Below are 17,215 nucleotides of genomic sequence, written 5' to 3' on the forward strand. Positions count from 1 at the left end.
AGCTGTATGTATATAGTGCTGTCAGTGAACTGTATAGTTATTTGGGGGAGCTGTAGCTTGTTCATAAAAACGAACAATTCAGGTCTGCCCGCGTGGCCTCGCCGTGGGGGATCGCCTCCCCCCTCGGGCGGGGGCGCTGGGGGCAGCAGATAAACACTATGCACCTTCCGCTGGGGTTGGCACCGGTTCATTCTACCGCTGCCCCCCTCTCTTTCTAAACCGGGAAAGGGCTGCAAGCCCCACTCCGGCCGGGGGGAGAAGTGAAATCTGCCCCGGGCTCCGTGTGCTGCAGACGGCGCCCTTCGCTCAGCGGGCCCTGGCGCACCAGGTTCCCCTCCGCTCTGTAGCGCCTTGGCGTCCGTGGCCCCAGGCGGCCAGAGGCGTTGCGGGGGTCTGGACCCTCTTGCCTCGCTAGCCTGGGGGCGGAACTGGGGGTAGGGGAAAGCCTGGGCTGGGAACTCTTGTTGGCTTCGCCGACGGTGGGAGATTGGGCCCTGGGGGAGAAGCGGGGTGCCACGCGTCCGGCTCTCTCGCGCTACACACGAGCGTCGCTATCGCTTTGGCGTTTGTGGTGGGGGCGGGGGCGGGTCAGGCTCCCCTTGCACTGGGGCGAGGCGTTCCCGCATGCGAGGGCCGCAGTGGGTTGCCATTCGCTAAGGAGGCCTCACAGGGCCGTTCAAGCATTGTGGAAACTCTCATAAAATCCTCGACGCGCGCTCCGGGGGCTCTTTCCAGGCCCCAGCATTCAGCGCGCGGGGGCGGCGGGAGAGAAACTTGGTTTCTTTGGCCGCTTTGGAAAGCTGCTGGGCCTCTGTCCGGCGCGCCCCGTCAGCTGCTGGACAGGCAGCCCCGCTGGGAGTCGGGGGGTGGCTGGCGTGCGGGGTGTCCACGGGGACGCTGGGCCGCCTCCAGCGGGAGCAGGCTGGGAGAATAGGGGGCCTTGGGCTCGGGCGTGTTTGCAGCAGCCGAGGGAGCCGGCAGGAGGAGGCTGGTAAAACGAGGCCAGGCGCGGCCATCGGCCGGCCCGTGTTGGTGGGGGAGGGGGGGGGTCTGCTCCGGGGAAGGGTCAAAGGCGAAGCGATGGCTTCAAACCCGCCGGCGGGCCACCCTGGGAGCAGCCAACACCCCGCCCCCGCTACCGGGGCCGCGCGCCGCCAGCTCCTAAAGCAAGGGGGGTCCGGCGCGGCCCCTGCCAGCAGCACCCCGGGGCGCGGGGGGGGGGGAGCGCGGCCAGCCGGGGGGCGGGGCACGAGACGGGCTTTCCCGCCTCGCCCCCCTCACGGGCAAAAACCGCGCGAGGAGGCAGCGGCGCCGCCCTCCCGCCCCCCTTGGGGTGCGGCGCGGGATTCTGCCCCGGACGCCTGGAACCGGATTGCGGCTCTGCCGCTGGTCTCCACGCACCCCCGACCCCGCCGGGCCTCCCCGAGCTTGTCCCCCCGGCTGGGGCCGGTGCGGGGACGGCCGGGTGCGAGCCGGGACTAGCGCTGGGCACCTCCCAGGGTACATTTAGCGGCGCATTTCCCCCGCTGCTGGTGCCCCCCCCCACCCCCAGTGTCGGTCCCCCAACAGCCGGGTTTCCCGCCAGGGCCAGCCGGGGTAGCTCCCCCCCCCCCCCGCAGAGCCCTCCCCTTCCAAACCAGACCGCAGGGACCGACCGGATCAGTGCGGGGATCCGGACACATCGTGCCAATGCCCTGCTCACAGCCACCCCCGCCCCGTAAAAGCCCAGGTCGAAACTCCCCTCCAGTCTCCCCGCCCGCTCTGGCTGGCGCCTGGGGTCTAGGCCTTGTCAGATCGCGGTAGTTGTGGCTGGCCAGGTAGAGGAATAACTGCGTGTACCACGAAGCTGCGACCACCTTCGCCAAGGGGTCTACAAGTTGGACGTCCTCCGCTTCCCCGAGCTGCAAGGCCTAGAGCACGGGTGTCTCCCCGCGGCTTCCACAAGCCCCCCCTTTGCCTGCTGCCCTTTGGCTAAATCGCTGCTGCCCTGGAAGCACGTGGGGGCCGACCTGAAGGCTGTATGACATTTAATGCATGCGATAGATACACACATGCTGGACCCTGCCAGGCATGACGGCAGGAGCGTTCTGCTTCGCAGCGAGTTTCAACTTGTTCGGATTTTTAGGGCAGGCGTATTAGAAACATATCCAACGTTCAATCTTTTAAAAGGGATTCCTGTTTTGTTGACTTAAAACAGGAAAAACCCGCCAGTGCTAAAGACAGGAATCTCAGCTTCCTCCTACAGCAGTTTTGGGGGTACCAATCTTTTGGACAGTTATAATAGACCATATTTGTTACACCGCTGGTATGTCCATGGTTATTTCCAATGACGCTATTAAATGCCATATACTTCAATGTAGCCTTCACAATCTTTTTGTTAAACATATATATATTTGTATATATATATTTTATTTTCTGTGTGTGGCACTTCTCCACCTAATAGCAAGGAAAAGTGTTAACAATAACGACATCACACAAAAGTACTGTACCATTGCCTTTTTAGGGTTTCGGAAACCTCTACAGTTAATAAGTTAAATAAAGGGGTTGTACATAAATATTTGTCTAGGAACCCTATTATATCTACAACACAGTAAGAATCTACAGAATGACAAACTTTTACAACACTACACTGAGTGCAATTGTTTTATAACATTTCAAATATACAAAGCTCTGTTCTTTTTATAACAATGGTATGTACAGAATCAATAATCACAGTTTAGTGACTTAAACAGTCCATATTCTAGCAGTGTATTTCCCTTTGGTTTGATAAAAAAAAAAAAAAACCTTGGTTGGTGTAGTGTTAAAGAATATAACAAGAAAAAGATATACCCCTTTCCTTTAAGTGCACTGGTTATCTTACAGCATCAAATTCACTTTCATTCTGCACTGGCAGCCTCCTTGGTTAATAATATGCAGCTGGCTGCAATAACATGTACAATAGTTCTCCAGTGCTCCTGATAGACCGACTTAACATCCTAAGATGTTATTTTAAGAAGCTGTGTGGGAGGTTTAGCTAATTTTTTGGAAATTGCAATTTATTTATTTACTTATTTATTTATTTAGCCAGATGTCCAGAAAAGGGGGGGGGGGGAGGAAGGGATGTAACTTTAATTCTATATAATATAATATCTTATTAGGAGTTCTTTTTGTCTAATGACCAATGAAGAAATTAACGTAGTGTACTGTTTTAAAATGTACCAGCCAAGGAGTTACTTATTCAGGAGCTTGTAAATGTTGGTTCACTCATGTGAGTGCTGATGCTTGCTTTCTTCAAGTTCCTAACCCGAGAACCTATCCAATGTCTTAGTCGCTGGTCCTCTTTTTCCATTTGGTCTTGATTCGTGCTAGCTGAGGTGACCTTTATTTATTTATTTATTTAGTTTAGCACACCTCTTTCCCTGTGCTGTTTCCAGGGATAATATTGAGCTGTGTGAGCTGAGCTGCGTGTTCTTTTGCTTTCAGCCTCAGAGCTGCTATGCTAGAAGCCCGTCTGTCTGCTGCAGCTGTTGCTGGATCTGATAGCCCACTTGATTGCACTGCACTTTCCACGGCAGGAGTGGGCTGTCTCAGTAGGGCAGCAGCAGTGGAAGCACTAGTCAGGGGAGCCATAGTGGAAAAGAGCCTGCAAGTAAAGTAAACATTTTGGTCAGAACCAAGGCAGCTTATGTGAGTGTGTCTGTTGCTGTTTTGTCAGAATAAGGTGACCAGCGTTGTCATATCTGTTCCTTTTTTTCCCTTTCCCCTGTTCGCTTCCCCTGAGTTCATGTCAGAGCTAAGCAGCGAAGTGTTGTCGCTAATGTAGAAAAGACAAAGACGTTGAAAAAAAAAATCTCAACACTAGCAGTCAAAAGATTTTTAAAAAGCGAGTCTAATTCTCTCAGATTTGCGGGTGACAGCAGCTCACACTAGAGCACACTGCCAGGAGCAGTTGATACTGTGATTTACACTTAATAGGAAGAGGAATTCCAAAATGAAACGCTTTGGGGGATTGTTTTCTCCTTAGCTATCATTTAAAATAGAAATGCTGCACACATTAAACTCTTCCATTATACTATTCCTCTCTTTTCCCCCAGTGGATTTCTGCCTTTCCCCTCCCCACCTCCACAATCATCTTCCTCTTTTAAAGGTTCTACAGTCCTGATGCCCAAAGTGTCTTAACCGTTCCTCAGCACCGATGCCCATACCAGCAGGAAGTGGCATTCCTGTTGATTTCCTCACAGTGGAATGCCAATTACTATCCAGCAACCTAGCATCCAGGCTCAATGACACAATCTTTTAAATGCCTTCCCTCTAGTTTTTCTTACTTCTCTCACCAGAGCAGTCACTCTGAAGAGTGCAAGTGACCCCCTTGACTGGCACATCAAGATGTACAGACTCTCCATTAACCAAGGATGTGATTATTGACATCATCACGGCTAGGAATTGAACTGTGTTCCTTGAAGGCATTAGGGTCTACATGCTAAGCCCTAGCATGCTAAGCTCCCACATTGGCTGCTGCGATTTTTTTCTTTCTTTCTGAGTCTTTGATGCAGATATTAAGTATTAAGATTGGCAAGAATGGAACGCATTCCCTTTAAAAGATCAATTACTGCTCAGTTGAACACAAGCTCTTAAGTTCTTCAGAACCTCGAATTCTACTGGTAAAATCTAGCAATACTATATATAACAAGACAATGATAGGTTTGATTAGTGGGAGGCAATCCCTGTTGTGGTGAACTTGTTAAATTTAACCGTTTTAAATCACCGAATACATACTGAAATACTACATTTCAAGGTGGATGGGAATTTGCTCTGTCATGCCTATTTTAATCTTATAGTCCATTATCCAGGCTGAGTTAGTAAGCTTTTACAATTCACTTTTCAATTTGTTGTCAGAAAGAAAAAAAAAATCCGTAGAAGGACTGCACTAATGCTACAAGAGAAGTGATAAACTGTGAAATCATCGCTCTAAGCAGGGGGCGTGACAGCACTGTAACATCACTTGTTCCATTAGGTAAATTGAGTCACTGACTACAATTTGATGCATAAACTGTTTAATTGCATTGGTTTAGACTAAGAAACTAATTTTACTTAGATTTTTTTAAAATTTTTCTCCCGACGATTGTGTCAAAGCGGCTGCTCAGTTGGATGAATCTATTATTTCTTTGTTCTCCTAAACAGAGATCCTCGCAGTTACATTCAGTTTTATTTTCACTGCTCTCTCCAACTTAATAAATCCTTCTATTGTTTCTCTGTCTGTGTGATTAACTACAGATTTTTTAGTTCTTCATTTGGTTTTCATTTAAATAAAGGAAGCTATAATATACGTGAATCGTTTCTTTTATTTCAGTGTCTTACACGACTGGTAGATTTCGGTATAAAACACACTGAGAAATGGAGCCGCGCAAATACTCCAAAACAATTTTTACGACGAGTCCTACTAATTATTTAATGCTTCGCCTGTATTGTGTTCCCTTGCTACCAATACTCTAGCGAGTGATGCGACGGGACAGGAGTGTTTGTGGAAACCAGATATAAGAGAATATTTCCAGAGAGCAGATTTGGAATTAGCAGACGTGAATATTCCTGGTGACAATCTGATTCTAAGAGTTACCCTCATCTAGTCAGGGAACCGAAGCGTAACATGTGACCTGTGCGGCCAATCAACACTAACCAACACAGCTCGAATTTCGAACATCAAATAATCCGCAAGGAACTGCTAGCGAGAGATCTACCCACCCAGAGTCGCTGTCATTCTGTGAATGGTTTTAAACAACTAATACGTCCGAGGAAACGATAGGCTGCTCGAGGGCAATTTGTGAACAGCAAAAGAGGTAAAATGAATCAAATTGCACGCTACAAATGGTTCACCCGGCTCTACCGGGGAAGCATCATCGGCACCAAGTCACTTGTGGGATACCAGCTTCAGCGTGAGAAGTTGCCTTTCCTTCTTGACTCACTGCCACCAAGCCTCACACCATAGCAACTCTCCGAAAACTTTCTTGTTACTCTTTCAAGACAGTTCTATTAACATTAACCTCCACCTGAGACTCGGAGCACTGCACATTAACGAGTCAGGTTGTAGCATGCAGACGGCAAGCGCTTGGAAGTCTGCCATTTCCCCTCACTTGTCCTTTCCCCCCCCCCACCCCGCCGCCCCGAATAAGCTGTAGTGTACATTCAACTAAGAGGTGCCTAACTAATCCAGGCAAGAGAAGTGCGTTAATTGAACACAAGTTGGCTTGCAGTGGGCAGCCGCGGCTCCGGAGTGTGCCTCTCCTCCCCGACCTCCACCCCCTGTACTGTTTCTGCACCGCTTTGGCAACGGGAAAAGGCTGAACGTGTTACCTGCCAAATGCAGGGCTGATGAAGGCGGGATGCCGGAATACAGCTGCGCCCAGGAAAGTGCTGAGGCCTAGCGGAGTCCCACCGGGTGGCAAAGTTGCGGAACCAGGCGGAGGAGGTAGACTAGGGAAGGCGGCGGCAGCAGCTGCGGCAGCGGCAGTCCAGGCGGAGTCTAGAGCTGGGTGGTGAGGAGGGAAAGGACTAGCATCAAGGTACGGACTGAGTGGGTGAGTTGCTGACAGGGGACCAGGGAAAGGCAAACCTGGGGTGTGTGTCTGAGCCCCAGCCTTTTCCCTCTTCCGCCATTTAGCCCTACGGTTCTGGAACCATACCTGAAAGCCAAAAGAAAGTTGGTTTTAATAGTTTACATAATTCTGGCCTCCTCTCCAAATGTTTTGCCCAGCAGACATGGTACATTTTCCGGATAGGTCTCGAGCATTTCTACCCCAAACCCTCAGCAGGCAGGAGGTCAGAACTGGATAGGATCTTAGACTACAAATGGCAGTTGTTCCAGGTAACATTTGGAGGGGCAGGGGTGGGGGGGGGAAAGAGATTTTGTTGTTATTACACGGAGTAATAAATGGCCTGGGTTGGTCATATAACTCGCACATTAAGATAGGATTAAACAACCCCTGAAGTGGGCGTGCATGGTTACCTTTTATGGAAGCGTTTTTGTCACCTTCTCCTGGTTTAGATATTTACCCTGCTGGTAAAGTGATTGCCTCAAAGTACGAGGCTAGGGTGGCGCTGATCCGTTAAGCCTTTTATCCTTAGTATGGTTGCTTATGCTATATACTATAGAAATAATACCTCGTCTCCGGATTTACGTTTCACGGGTATAAATAAGCACACACGTGTGTACTGAATACTCTGAATGTACGTAACATTTAACACACAGTATAATATTCGGAAGTTTCTTTTTCAGCTAACATATATCCATTTTCCAGAGAAATCCTACTGGTTTGAGTGGAGAGTAAAACGTTTTAATTTAAATACTTGACAGCATGGTGGTGGTTTTGGCAGCATACAATAATGCTTTCTTTTATGGACATTTTAACTGAAAGATTACTGCTCTAGTCAAATGTTCTAAAAATTAATTCCCACTAGAACTAAATTATTTTTATGATGTGATCTATACACACACCCACACTAAGATCTGCATGGTATCTTTCACTGAAGTTAATATTTACAAATGGTATCATTTTAGGCTCATTCAGCTTTTTAAAGATTAAAAGCAATACAAAATCGTGACTGCAAGTAAAATGTCATATTTTAAAAAAAATCGCGAAGCTATTGAAGGAATAATATGCATGTCCCAGCTGTACTCTTAGGATTTAGTTTACATGACTTTGTTAGCCAGCCACGGAATTGCAGCCTCACCCTAAACATTCGTTAATCAAAATCCGTTTGTTCTTTGAAACAGGAGAAATTTATAAAACACCACATTTTAACGGAAAATGTTCGCTTAATATCGAAGTATAAATATCACACATCAAAGGAGAGCTTTGAAAGAGACATAATCTGTTAATTTTGTGGAGCGGTGGGGGTTGAATTTTCACCTTTAAATACAGCTCACGTTTGGCAGATCGTTATGAACCCCCATCTCTACTGCAGCTAAACGAATAAAAACAACAGTGCTATGTGTAGACGTACGTATGAAGAGACATAATGTTCTTAAAGGAAGCCAAAATCTTCTACAAGCGGATCGTCTCTCCCAACTAAAACTCAATTAGCAAGCTGTCCCCACTGCAATTCCCCATTATTGAATTAATAAGTCTGAGTACACCCAAAAGGTAAACGAAGGGACTCTCATAATTCATATTCCCTTAATTACATCTTCTCCAATGAATAGGAGAAGAGAGAAAGGGGGTGTCTTTCTTTTTAAAAGTTATTTAACTTTCCCACGACTTGTTCCCCTGAGCTGAAAATACTGATTTGCTGTCACATCTCTGTTTGACAATGGAGAAATGTGTCAACAGAAAGGAGGGGACAAATCTCATCATTAGCCCCTCTAATGCAAGAAGCTGTTGTGTATTAAATGAGCCATATGGAATTTATTATGCTTTATCAGCGCCTGATTTTAACTGTAAAGTGATTTGCTCAGCTTCAGACCCAGAGACATCTGTTTTCTGTTGGCAATCAGGGCATCCCAATGTTTATCGTCTCTTTGGTTATGAGACTTGGTTAGGAAATGCACTCTGGTATGGGGCTGCAAACACCTTTAATAGCATTGCACTCACTCACTATTAGATCAATGCGGGCTTATTGCTATCAAAAATGGGAAATCAAATAGCATTAGCCAGCCCCTTGTGCAGGCGGAGAGGAAATCAAACAACATTTCGCCTTCAAATGGCCCTGTTTGTTCTAGCACTAAGTGGGCTTTTATGAAGCCCGATTGGAGATTTAATCACGGCCAAATACCTGCTTGGAGCAGAGCGGGTTTGTCTAACAACCAAAACCCCGCGTGGCCGGGCGATTTTAATCCAACTGGGTTTCGCCGGCTGATTTCCTGGGGTCGGTTGGGGGGTTGGTGGGAGGAGAGGGATTCGTTTCCTCCGGTCTTTCCCCTGCCCCCCACACTGTCCCCAGGGACCAGCCGCCACGGCCTCCCCACCCCAGCGTGCCTCTGGAGAACACCCCGCAGGATAGGCAAAGGCACCAGGGATGGTTTCCAACCCACCCGCGCAGGGCTGAGCCCTGTCCCGGCGGGTGCTGCTGGGCTTGGCTGGCCAGGGCCCCGCGGGCATCCACCGGCTCTCTGCGGGGTGGGGAGACCGCGCCCCGACCCAGCTCTCGCCCGGACTCACCTGCACTCGGGCTTCGGTCAGATCCAGCCGCATGGCCAGCTCCTCCCTGAGGGGGAAACAAGCACACAGACACACCGCGCCGTGAGACTCCCCTCGGGGGCGCAGGGCAGCTGGGGCAGCTCTGCCCCGTCCCCAGACCCCGGCCGGGAGGGGGGTCTCGAGTCAGTGGCCGAGCTCCGGGGGACACGAATGGGAGCAGGATCGAGCCGCCTGCCGTGTGCCTGGTCTGAGCGCAAACACAGCGCACCCACCGCCGGCAGGCCACGGCCCACAGAGTATCCAGAGGCAGCCCTAGCCTAACCCCCGGAGCCACAGTCTGCTCCGCAAAACTCCGCCGGGGCTGAAGTCCCGCAGTTTGGCTGCCAGTGCTCACACCCCGTCTGCTCGCCAGCCCCGCGGCCTGCGCAGCAATGGTAGGGAAAGGGCTTCTGGCACGTGTGCCCTGCGCAAGCGAGCAGGAGATGCTAGAGGGCAAAGGGGACGAAGTCAGGCCATCCGCAATGATCTTCGTCCGTCACAGTGTGTGCCTTAAAGAGTCATTAGTTTCAAACCCAAGAAACCTTTGGTGTTTCCAATGCCCGCCGCAAACTCTACACAGCGCAGGGGGGGGGGGGATCAATTTAGCTGAAACCCTACCCCTTCATTGCAGTTATTATTGCAATAATGAAGGCGAATCGGAAACCATTAAGATGTTATAAAACTGCTCCTAATCCCTTTACCTAAAATATGAGAGCTCAGAGCACAATTGGCTCTCCCCCCGCTAAACAGAAAGAGCTGGGCTGGCCAAGGGACCCCGGGCCGCAAAGAGGCTGCTTTCTTTCAGGCCCCTCATCCTCACCTGCAACTTTCAAAGCCTCGAGCCCGAGGGAAGCCAAACCCGAGCCGCCTTCCCTTTCGCTACACGGCTAGCGCTTGGCATTTTAACTCAGGTCTCCGAGCCGGCTGACAGCTTTCTGGTTTAACGTCCAGCCAGAGAAAAAGCTCAGGAATCGCAGAAGCGACAACAACAAAAAAAGGCCTGTTGGCTTTTTCCCGTTTCCCTCCAGGAGCTTGTAGCTAAACTGCCCGTTCTGGAGCGCAGCTCTGCAGTCTTCAGGCAGCGCGAAACCGCAGGGAAGGCCTCGGACGGTTAAAGGTGTTTGCAATTGTGTCTTCCGGGGAAAGAGTTTCGTTGCTGTCTGGAGGCTGCAGAAATCTGGTAGCTGCAGCAGAGCATAAGTGCACTCCGGGTCCCACAGTTAAATCCCCATTTAAGCGTTTCCACGCCGCATTGCTTGTTTGTTTTTGTTCAAAAAGAGGATTGATTTTCCTTCGTTTAGTGACAGCGGCGAGCTATGAAACTGGGGGTCTGACTGTGGTTTTAACATTCTCTAGAGGTTACTCTCTCCTTCCCCCCACCCCCCCGTTTTGACACTGTCTCCTCGAGATCTGGCTTCAAAATTCAGGGGAAGAAAAAAAAAAAGCAGGCTGTGTAAATCAAACGAGTCTCTCGGCTAAGGAGAAAGGACGGGTGAGTGTGAAAAGGAGAAGAATGGGAAAGGGCCCGTCAGAACTGTAAACAAACACAAAATACACCTAATTCCTATTCGAAAATTTCTCTCTGCGTTTCTGGGCCAGGGCACTAAATGAGCGGTAGCTGAAGTGTATACAACACCAACAGACCCTACTATGTGTACGAGAATATCACCCCCACTCCTCTCTGACTCCGATCTAAGTTTGTATCTCTCCGCACATATCCATACGCAGAGGTTAAACATGTTACACGCAGTATTTTAGCGGAGCTACTATCTAGCTAAATATTCTAAGAACCCAAAGCTGGAATACTTTGATCTTTTTTTTACAGGACTTCCCTGAACAGGGCAGGGTTCCAGCTTGCACTGGGAAAAGCGTAATTGATACTCCGCTAGCTTGTGGGTAGATCTGAAGAACGATCAAGGCATGGGATAAAAATAGGACACTATTCGGCTTAGCGCCGGGCGGGACAGATACTACCTGCCCTTGGCCAACTGGCTCTGCAGTGAAGACAAACTAATGGCAGAAGTTTCTCTCCTTTCCTGGGGCCGCCCCCCTCCTTCTCCCATTGACAGAGCAGCTATTTCTACAGTAGAGATTGCGTCTAAAGCTGATTCAAGTGGGGGCGGGGGGAAGAACTCTCTTCCCAGCTGATCCAAGGGGGATTCAGGAAAGGCCTGGGTGAGACCTAGAGGAAACTCCCGGCGGTCGTGGCCAGCAGGGACGTGTGTGAGAGAGAAGCGCTAAGGCGCCTTCTCCACTCAGCCGGCCCGCCCCAGGAATTGCCTCCGAGCACAGGGGAGCGGTGGCAGCTGAGCTGCGGGGTGGGAAGGGCCCTGTGCCCGGCCGGGCAGGCTGCGATCCGCAACGCCCCCTCAGCTTGTACCTGGTGAAGACATCGGGGTAGTGGGTTTTCTGGAAGGCCCTCTCCAGCTCCTCCAGCTGGTAGCTGGTGAAGGTGGTGCGGTAGCGCCGCTGCTTCCTCTTGAGCAGCCCCTCCTCGGAGTCGCTGCCCGCCGACAGGCACACGCTGTCCTCGCCGTCCTTGCCCTCGGCGTCCTCCGGGTGCAGCAGCAGCTCCTCCTTGGGGGACAGCTCCGCTCCGTCGGGCCCCGCGGCGGGGGCAGCGCCGCGCCTGGGCTCCTTCAGGAGCCCCCCGCCGGCCTCCCCCAGCAGCTCCTCCTCGTCCTCCTCCTCCAGCTCCTCGTCCTCGTCCTCGTCCTCCTCCAGCAGCTCCTCGTCCTCCTCGTCCTCGGGGAGCCCCGCGGCCGCCGGGCCCGGCCTCTCCTCGGGGCGCCCCAGCTCGTCCAGGGCGGGCGGCGGGGGCGCGAAGGGCGCGTTCTCCCGGTACGACTTGCTGCGGCTGATGCTGACCTGGGGCGCCTGGCTGATCTTCAGCGTGTCCCAGGACGGGGCGGCGGCCCCCTCCGCCCGCTCCCCCCGCGGCCCGGCCGCCCCCGGCAGCAGCCGGCCCCCTCCGGGCCCGTACAGGCGGCGCAGCTTGGGGGGCAGATGCAGCTCGGCGGGCTCGAACGGGGCGCTCCCCTTGGGGGATCCTGCCGGGAGACAGACACACACAGCCCGCCGGGGCACAGAGAGAGAGAGAGAGAGATCGGGTCAGGGCAGCCGCGGCAGCAAGGCACCAGCCGGGGGGAGGGGGGCTCACGGGGACCCCAGCCCCGTCCCCAGCCGGCGGGAGACCCCCACCATGGTCAGCTTCAAACCATCCCGGCCCCTTCGGCTCCCCACCCTTCCAGAGTCCGGCTAGAAAGTTGCCAGCGGCCCATCCCAGCGTAGCCGCCTGCTTCTCTCCTGCAGCGGGCAGCCGGTCCTTGCTGGTGGCATAAAGCGACCGTCGCTCAGCCCTGCCCGATAACAGGCGCCGGCTGTAGCGCGGGCTCAACACACCCTTCCCCGCCCCGGTTATTCCCCCCGCTCTGCAGAACACATTTCCCTTTTAACCCAAGGACTTCGTGCCACCGTCAGAGTTGGAAATAGCCCTGGGAAATCGGGGGGCTAGGGGGGCTCCGAAAGGCCGAGATGCTCTAGCTCGTCTCGCTGCCTTTGCCCTAACGGTGTTCATTGGATATTTTCCGTTTCAAACAAGCCTATTATTCGAAATCGCTAGCTTATCTGGCAAGGAGAAAGAAACCCGGCTGCTGTGAATGATCTCCCCAGAGGTTAAACCGCCCTGGAGCGGGACGAAACTGCCCTAAACGAAAAGAGATGGGAAACGTGCTTTGGTGGCGAATTATTCATTCCCCTTCTCGCTCAAAAGCAAGCATGAACTTCATACAGGAGATCAGAGAAATGTTTTGCACAACCCATGCGCAAGATTTCCATCCCCACCCCTCCAGCTTCTCTTTAACGATACTGAGTCTCAATTAATAAAACTACTGAAAAAATATTGAATCCGGCTTAGCTAGGGTACGAATCTAATAGTGTTCACTTCTGACATAAATGGTAAATCCCCAGCAAGGACGATGGACTGTCAGGCTAAGAAAAGCCGCCGTTTCCCAGCAGTTCCCTCCCAGTACCATGCAATGCGAAGAGTTTAGTCTGGGCTAAACTTCAGTACAATCAAATGAATAATAAATAAGAATAATCTGAACTGAAGATACGATCGCGGTAAAGCAAATCCGCCCAAGTCAATGGCAATGCTCCCCCACTGCGGAACACCCTCAGCGCTCCAGAATTACAGGGTCTCCGCCGCTCAGAGAGCCCCTGTCCACACGCTGGAAGGGGGTGGGGTTAGCTAATCCCAACAGCAACTGCCATTCCTGACCTCTCGCTTACATAAACCGATCCCTACAAATATATTACTTTTATGAGCAAACTCAATGCTCACGGTGTGAGACAGAGCGATCGAAAACGAGCGAGCGAGACTGGGAGCGATTCAGCGGGGCTTAGAGCTCTGAATGGCTTTGCGGTTAACAGGCCTGCAGAGCGTCTTCTTTGGGTCTCCCCCCTCCCCTCCCCCTTCCCTTCCCTCCCAGCTGCACTTTTACTTTTCTCTCCCCCCCCCCCAGCTGATTTTGCTCGCAACCCGCCGGTTGTTGCTTACCTTGCACGGCCTTGTCCTGTTCTGTCCGGTTAGACAGTGAAGGCAGGCTCTGAGCAGCTCCTAGCAATCTCATTTTACAGGGGCTCCTCCTGCCCAGGATGCTGTCTATGCAGTAGGAGGAGAGTAAAGTTGGAGATTTACTTTTACATTCAGGCCTCTCAGAGCAGCTCTCTTCTTGATATTGATTGCTCATGGCTTTGGCTTTCCCTTCGGTAAGGAGCTGCCTCGCTCGGCCGGCTGGCTGGCTGACTGCGTGTGTGTGGGGCTGGGTTGTTGGCTTTTTGGTGTTTTGGTTGTTGTTGTTGTTTTTGCTTGGGCTGGAGTGTTTTTTAATCCCCCCACCAGCGGCTCCACTCGCCCCTCTTCCTGCTCAGGACACTAGTAACAAGTGTAGTGAGCGGCAATTGCTTTGCTCTTGAGTCCCTCTCCTCCACGTGCCGGGAGCCGCCCTCTGATTGGCTCTCGCCAGAGGCAGGGCCGCTTCAGGCTCCCAGCTCGGAGCAAAGCCCGGTTTTGGATCACTCGGGTGATCAGCACCAGCGCGGAAAAGTTCCTCGGCGCGTCCCTCGGAGCAGCGTTCACTTCCACCCCTCCTCACTCAGCAAACAGCCCTCCTATTCCCCCCTCTCTCTGCAGCTACTTCACTACTGGCCCCCTCCCCACCTCTCACGTCCGGGAAAGGGGAAGTGTCTCTCAAATATATTGTTTCCCACAAGTCTAAATTACTGGGTAGGGGTAGGGAAAGAGGGGTACGGGCTACTAAACAACGAGGATGCCGAGGTTCAGTTATTGCTTTCAAAACTGTTCAGAACATCTCCAGTCGGCATTTTCTTCTTTACTGGGGTATGAAATGGTTTCAAAATCAGTGCATGTTTTGAGTAGTCGTTTGTAAATAAAATAATGCTGCTAAGGTACTTTCGCGGGGCTAATACAGATGAGCTCGCACTTGTTGCAGATCTGTTACATATCTATTGCTAGTTACGCTTGAATATCGGTTTAACGGCAGAAAAAGAGATATGTAGATGGCAACACGGCTTGGGTGATGGGAAGAGACACATAAAAAGCCAGGCTTCAGAGTAGCAGCCGTGTTAGTCTGTATTCGCAAAAAGAAAAGGAGGACTTGTGGCACCTTAGAGACTAACAAATTTATTTGAGCATAAGCTTTCGTGAGCTCCAGCTCACTTCATCGGATGCATTCAGTTTCAGGAGACACAAGACTTTCATCTGGACAGCCGATTTCTCTTTAATGGCTAGATTTAAAATTGTTTATACAAATTATATTCTGCGCGGGGGCGGGGGTGGGGAGAGGAGAGCGGGGGTCGATGCCCTGGAGGACGAATCCTTCATTTGCCAAGGTTGACCTGAGATAAACCAGTAATTTCATTGGAAGGAAATGTGAGACTAAGACTCGAGATCTGGATCAACATGTTTGCGACTGACTTTCCATCTGGATCTTCGGCTTGGAAACAGAAGGTCTGAAGTGTCCCTTATCTCCCTTTACACTGGAAACCCAGCAATGTCCCACGGCATTGAGATCATTGTGAAAGGGCGGCCGTTTTAAATCTACCAAATGGGTCTGAGAATAGAGCTGATACCTACAGTGGTAATTCTAAAGACCGGTGAGATAATGCTGCATCCAGCAAACTCACCGTTTCCTTGCTGATGTCTGCAGTGCAGTCTAGGGCCAAGCGAACAGCAAAGAGGAAAAGCCAAGGGCGGGGGAGGGGGGGGGGTGCAGAAGAAAGAAATCCAGGTCTGGTTTTCTGCCTTCCCGCTCTCCCTCATTGAATGTGCAAAGCAAAGGAAAAGCGTTTTACAAAGGAACTTACTTGAATCGCTTACAGTCCGTATTTAAAATTACAAGGATTCATAATTGGGATTTTTACTGTAATAAACATCTGGGTAACTCTTTCAAATGCTAATGTGCGATAGACATTCCGGGGCTGCCTTGGCAGAAGTATTTAATACACAATTTGAGCTGCTAGAAGTGTTGGTAACTGAACCGCCAGATCCCCGGGGAAGGTGCAGGACTTTCAAACCCAGAAGGTTTCGTTCGCTCCTCACTTACCTTTCCCGTCCCTCCTCTGGGTTTAAGCACACATTTTCTCAGGCACTTTAAACACATCTTTGCTGCTGAAAGGCGTCTGGGGTTTTCTTTTCCTGCTCATTGACCGAGCGATCGCATTTACATCCCAAGCAGAATTTGAGTTCACTGTTTATACAGTTGAGGTTCGATTTTAATTGGCATGTTTTAATGATCAGTGCGTCTCCTGATAAAATGCGCCTTTACCGTTCCCATCCTCCTAACACACGAGACACGTCGGAGGTATCTCGCTTTCGTTTGCTTTGTCACTCTAAAATAATTCATTCGCACACTTAGATGAGGCGCTTATTCGAGAGCTGGGTGGGAGACAGCTCCATTTTTCCTATTAATCGTACACATCCACAGTCCTCAAGATAGAGTTTTCATGCGGGATCCTTAACTTGAGATTCTTTAAACAGAGCGAATTGTAAATAAGAAGTGTGTATATTCTCTCTCTCTCTCTCGCTAAAGAATAATAATAGGCCTTGGAAATAATGTCTGACTTTATACATAGATTTCCATTTATGTACAAAGTAACCATCAAGTCAGACATTATTCCCAAGAGCTGTCGGGCACATAAGGGCTCTACATGGCATTTATTTCCTCTTATTTTACGCCTTTTAAAATACATAGGCGGGGCTGGGTGTTCGTTTCTACACAATCAATGAACATGCGATCACATCATTTTTACACAAAGCAACATTTTAATGATAAATACGTGTGACTAAAATACAATCAACCAGTTTCTGACCCCCCTTTACGAAACGTCTCTGACAAGCTAGATTTCCTCCTTGTGCTGCACGGAAGGAGTATTCCTGTTTGCTTTGCCTGCCAGTTTTATTTTTCCAATCGTCGCTCCGTGTCTGGAGTGAGAAAGCGATTTAGAAGGAAAGTCTTTTTAACTCGGGAGAGACGAGATCCTGACACCAGACACATTTTCACATACACCCTCGAACGATCATTGTCACGATTCACTACCACAACTTCAAAAAGCTCTATTTATCCCTTCTTAGTTATTGGTATTCTTGAACGCCATGTCAGTAATAATTGTAATAAAAAACAAATCTAGAAATCAAGTATTAAATGTACAGATAATAGATAGAGCGCCTGAAAGCAATTTAGTTAATGACTGACCGGATTTTACTGGTTAGTTGTGTTGTTGTTTTTAAATGAAGGCTACTTTTGCACATTTATTGTATTATAAAAACAATAATATGTTGAACGGTCATGATTAAAAGAAGAATTAGTGGGCTGCATAAACGATGCAAAAGAGAACTCCTGCTTTTATTTTTTCTAAGTTTTATTAACATGTTCATTTATCCTCTCTCTTTACTATTAAGCAAATAAATTACACTTTAAGTGCATAGATATAGACACTTCTGGCTTGTTCTCCCTGATTGCTTGTCTGATTGATACCCTGCAAAA

At 50.2% G+C, this 17,215-nt stretch overlaps 1 protein-coding gene across 2 annotated transcripts; it reads right to left on the minus strand.

Moving 5' to 3' along the window:
* Nucleotides 1-2,627: 2,627 nt before the first annotated feature.
* On the minus strand, nucleotides 2,628-14,226 carry ARX (aristaless related homeobox). 2 transcript variants are annotated; one of them, XM_038387933.2, is made up of 6 exons: nucleotides 13,708-14,226; nucleotides 11,530-12,199; nucleotides 9,132-9,177; nucleotides 6,587-6,656; nucleotides 6,328-6,502; nucleotides 2,628-3,622 (listed from the first exon to the last, which is right to left on the minus strand). In XM_038387933.2, the coding sequence occupies exons 1-6, from the start codon at nucleotides 13,898-13,900 to the stop codon at nucleotides 3,382-3,384; spliced, it is 1,395 nt and encodes a 464-aa protein (XP_038243861.1). In that variant the 5' UTR covers nucleotides 13,901-14,226; the 3' UTR covers nucleotides 2,628-3,381. The 2 variants fall into 2 exon arrangements, with proteins under 2 accessions (XP_038243861.1, XP_038243860.1); XM_038387932.2 differs by having other exon boundaries at nucleotides 6,328-6,656; nucleotides 13,708-14,223.
* Nucleotides 14,227-17,215: the final 2,989 nt, after the last annotated feature.

The sequence above is a fragment of the Dermochelys coriacea genome, chromosome 1 (genome assembly GCF_009764565.3).
Source record: "Dermochelys coriacea isolate rDerCor1 chromosome 1, rDerCor1.pri.v4, whole genome shotgun sequence".
NCBI lineage: Eukaryota > Metazoa > Chordata > Testudines > Dermochelyidae > Dermochelys > Dermochelys coriacea.

What these genes read in the sequence shown, in the direction of transcription:
- ARX (XM_038387932.2), bottom strand. Translation starts at nt 13,900, where the DNA reads ATGAGCAATCAATATCAAGAAGAGAGCTGCTCTGAGAGGCCTGAATGT. An exon ending in TGACCGAAGCCCGAGTGCAG is followed by an intron (nt 6,657 to 9,131) that starts GTGAGTCCGGGC and finishes TTTGGCTTTCAG; the next exon opens with GTATGGTTCCAGAACCGTAG. An exon ending in ATCAGCCCTGCATTTGGCAG is followed by an intron (nt 3,623 to 6,327) that starts GTAACACGTTCA and finishes CTTTACTTGCAG; the next exon opens with GCTCTTTTCCACTATGGCTC.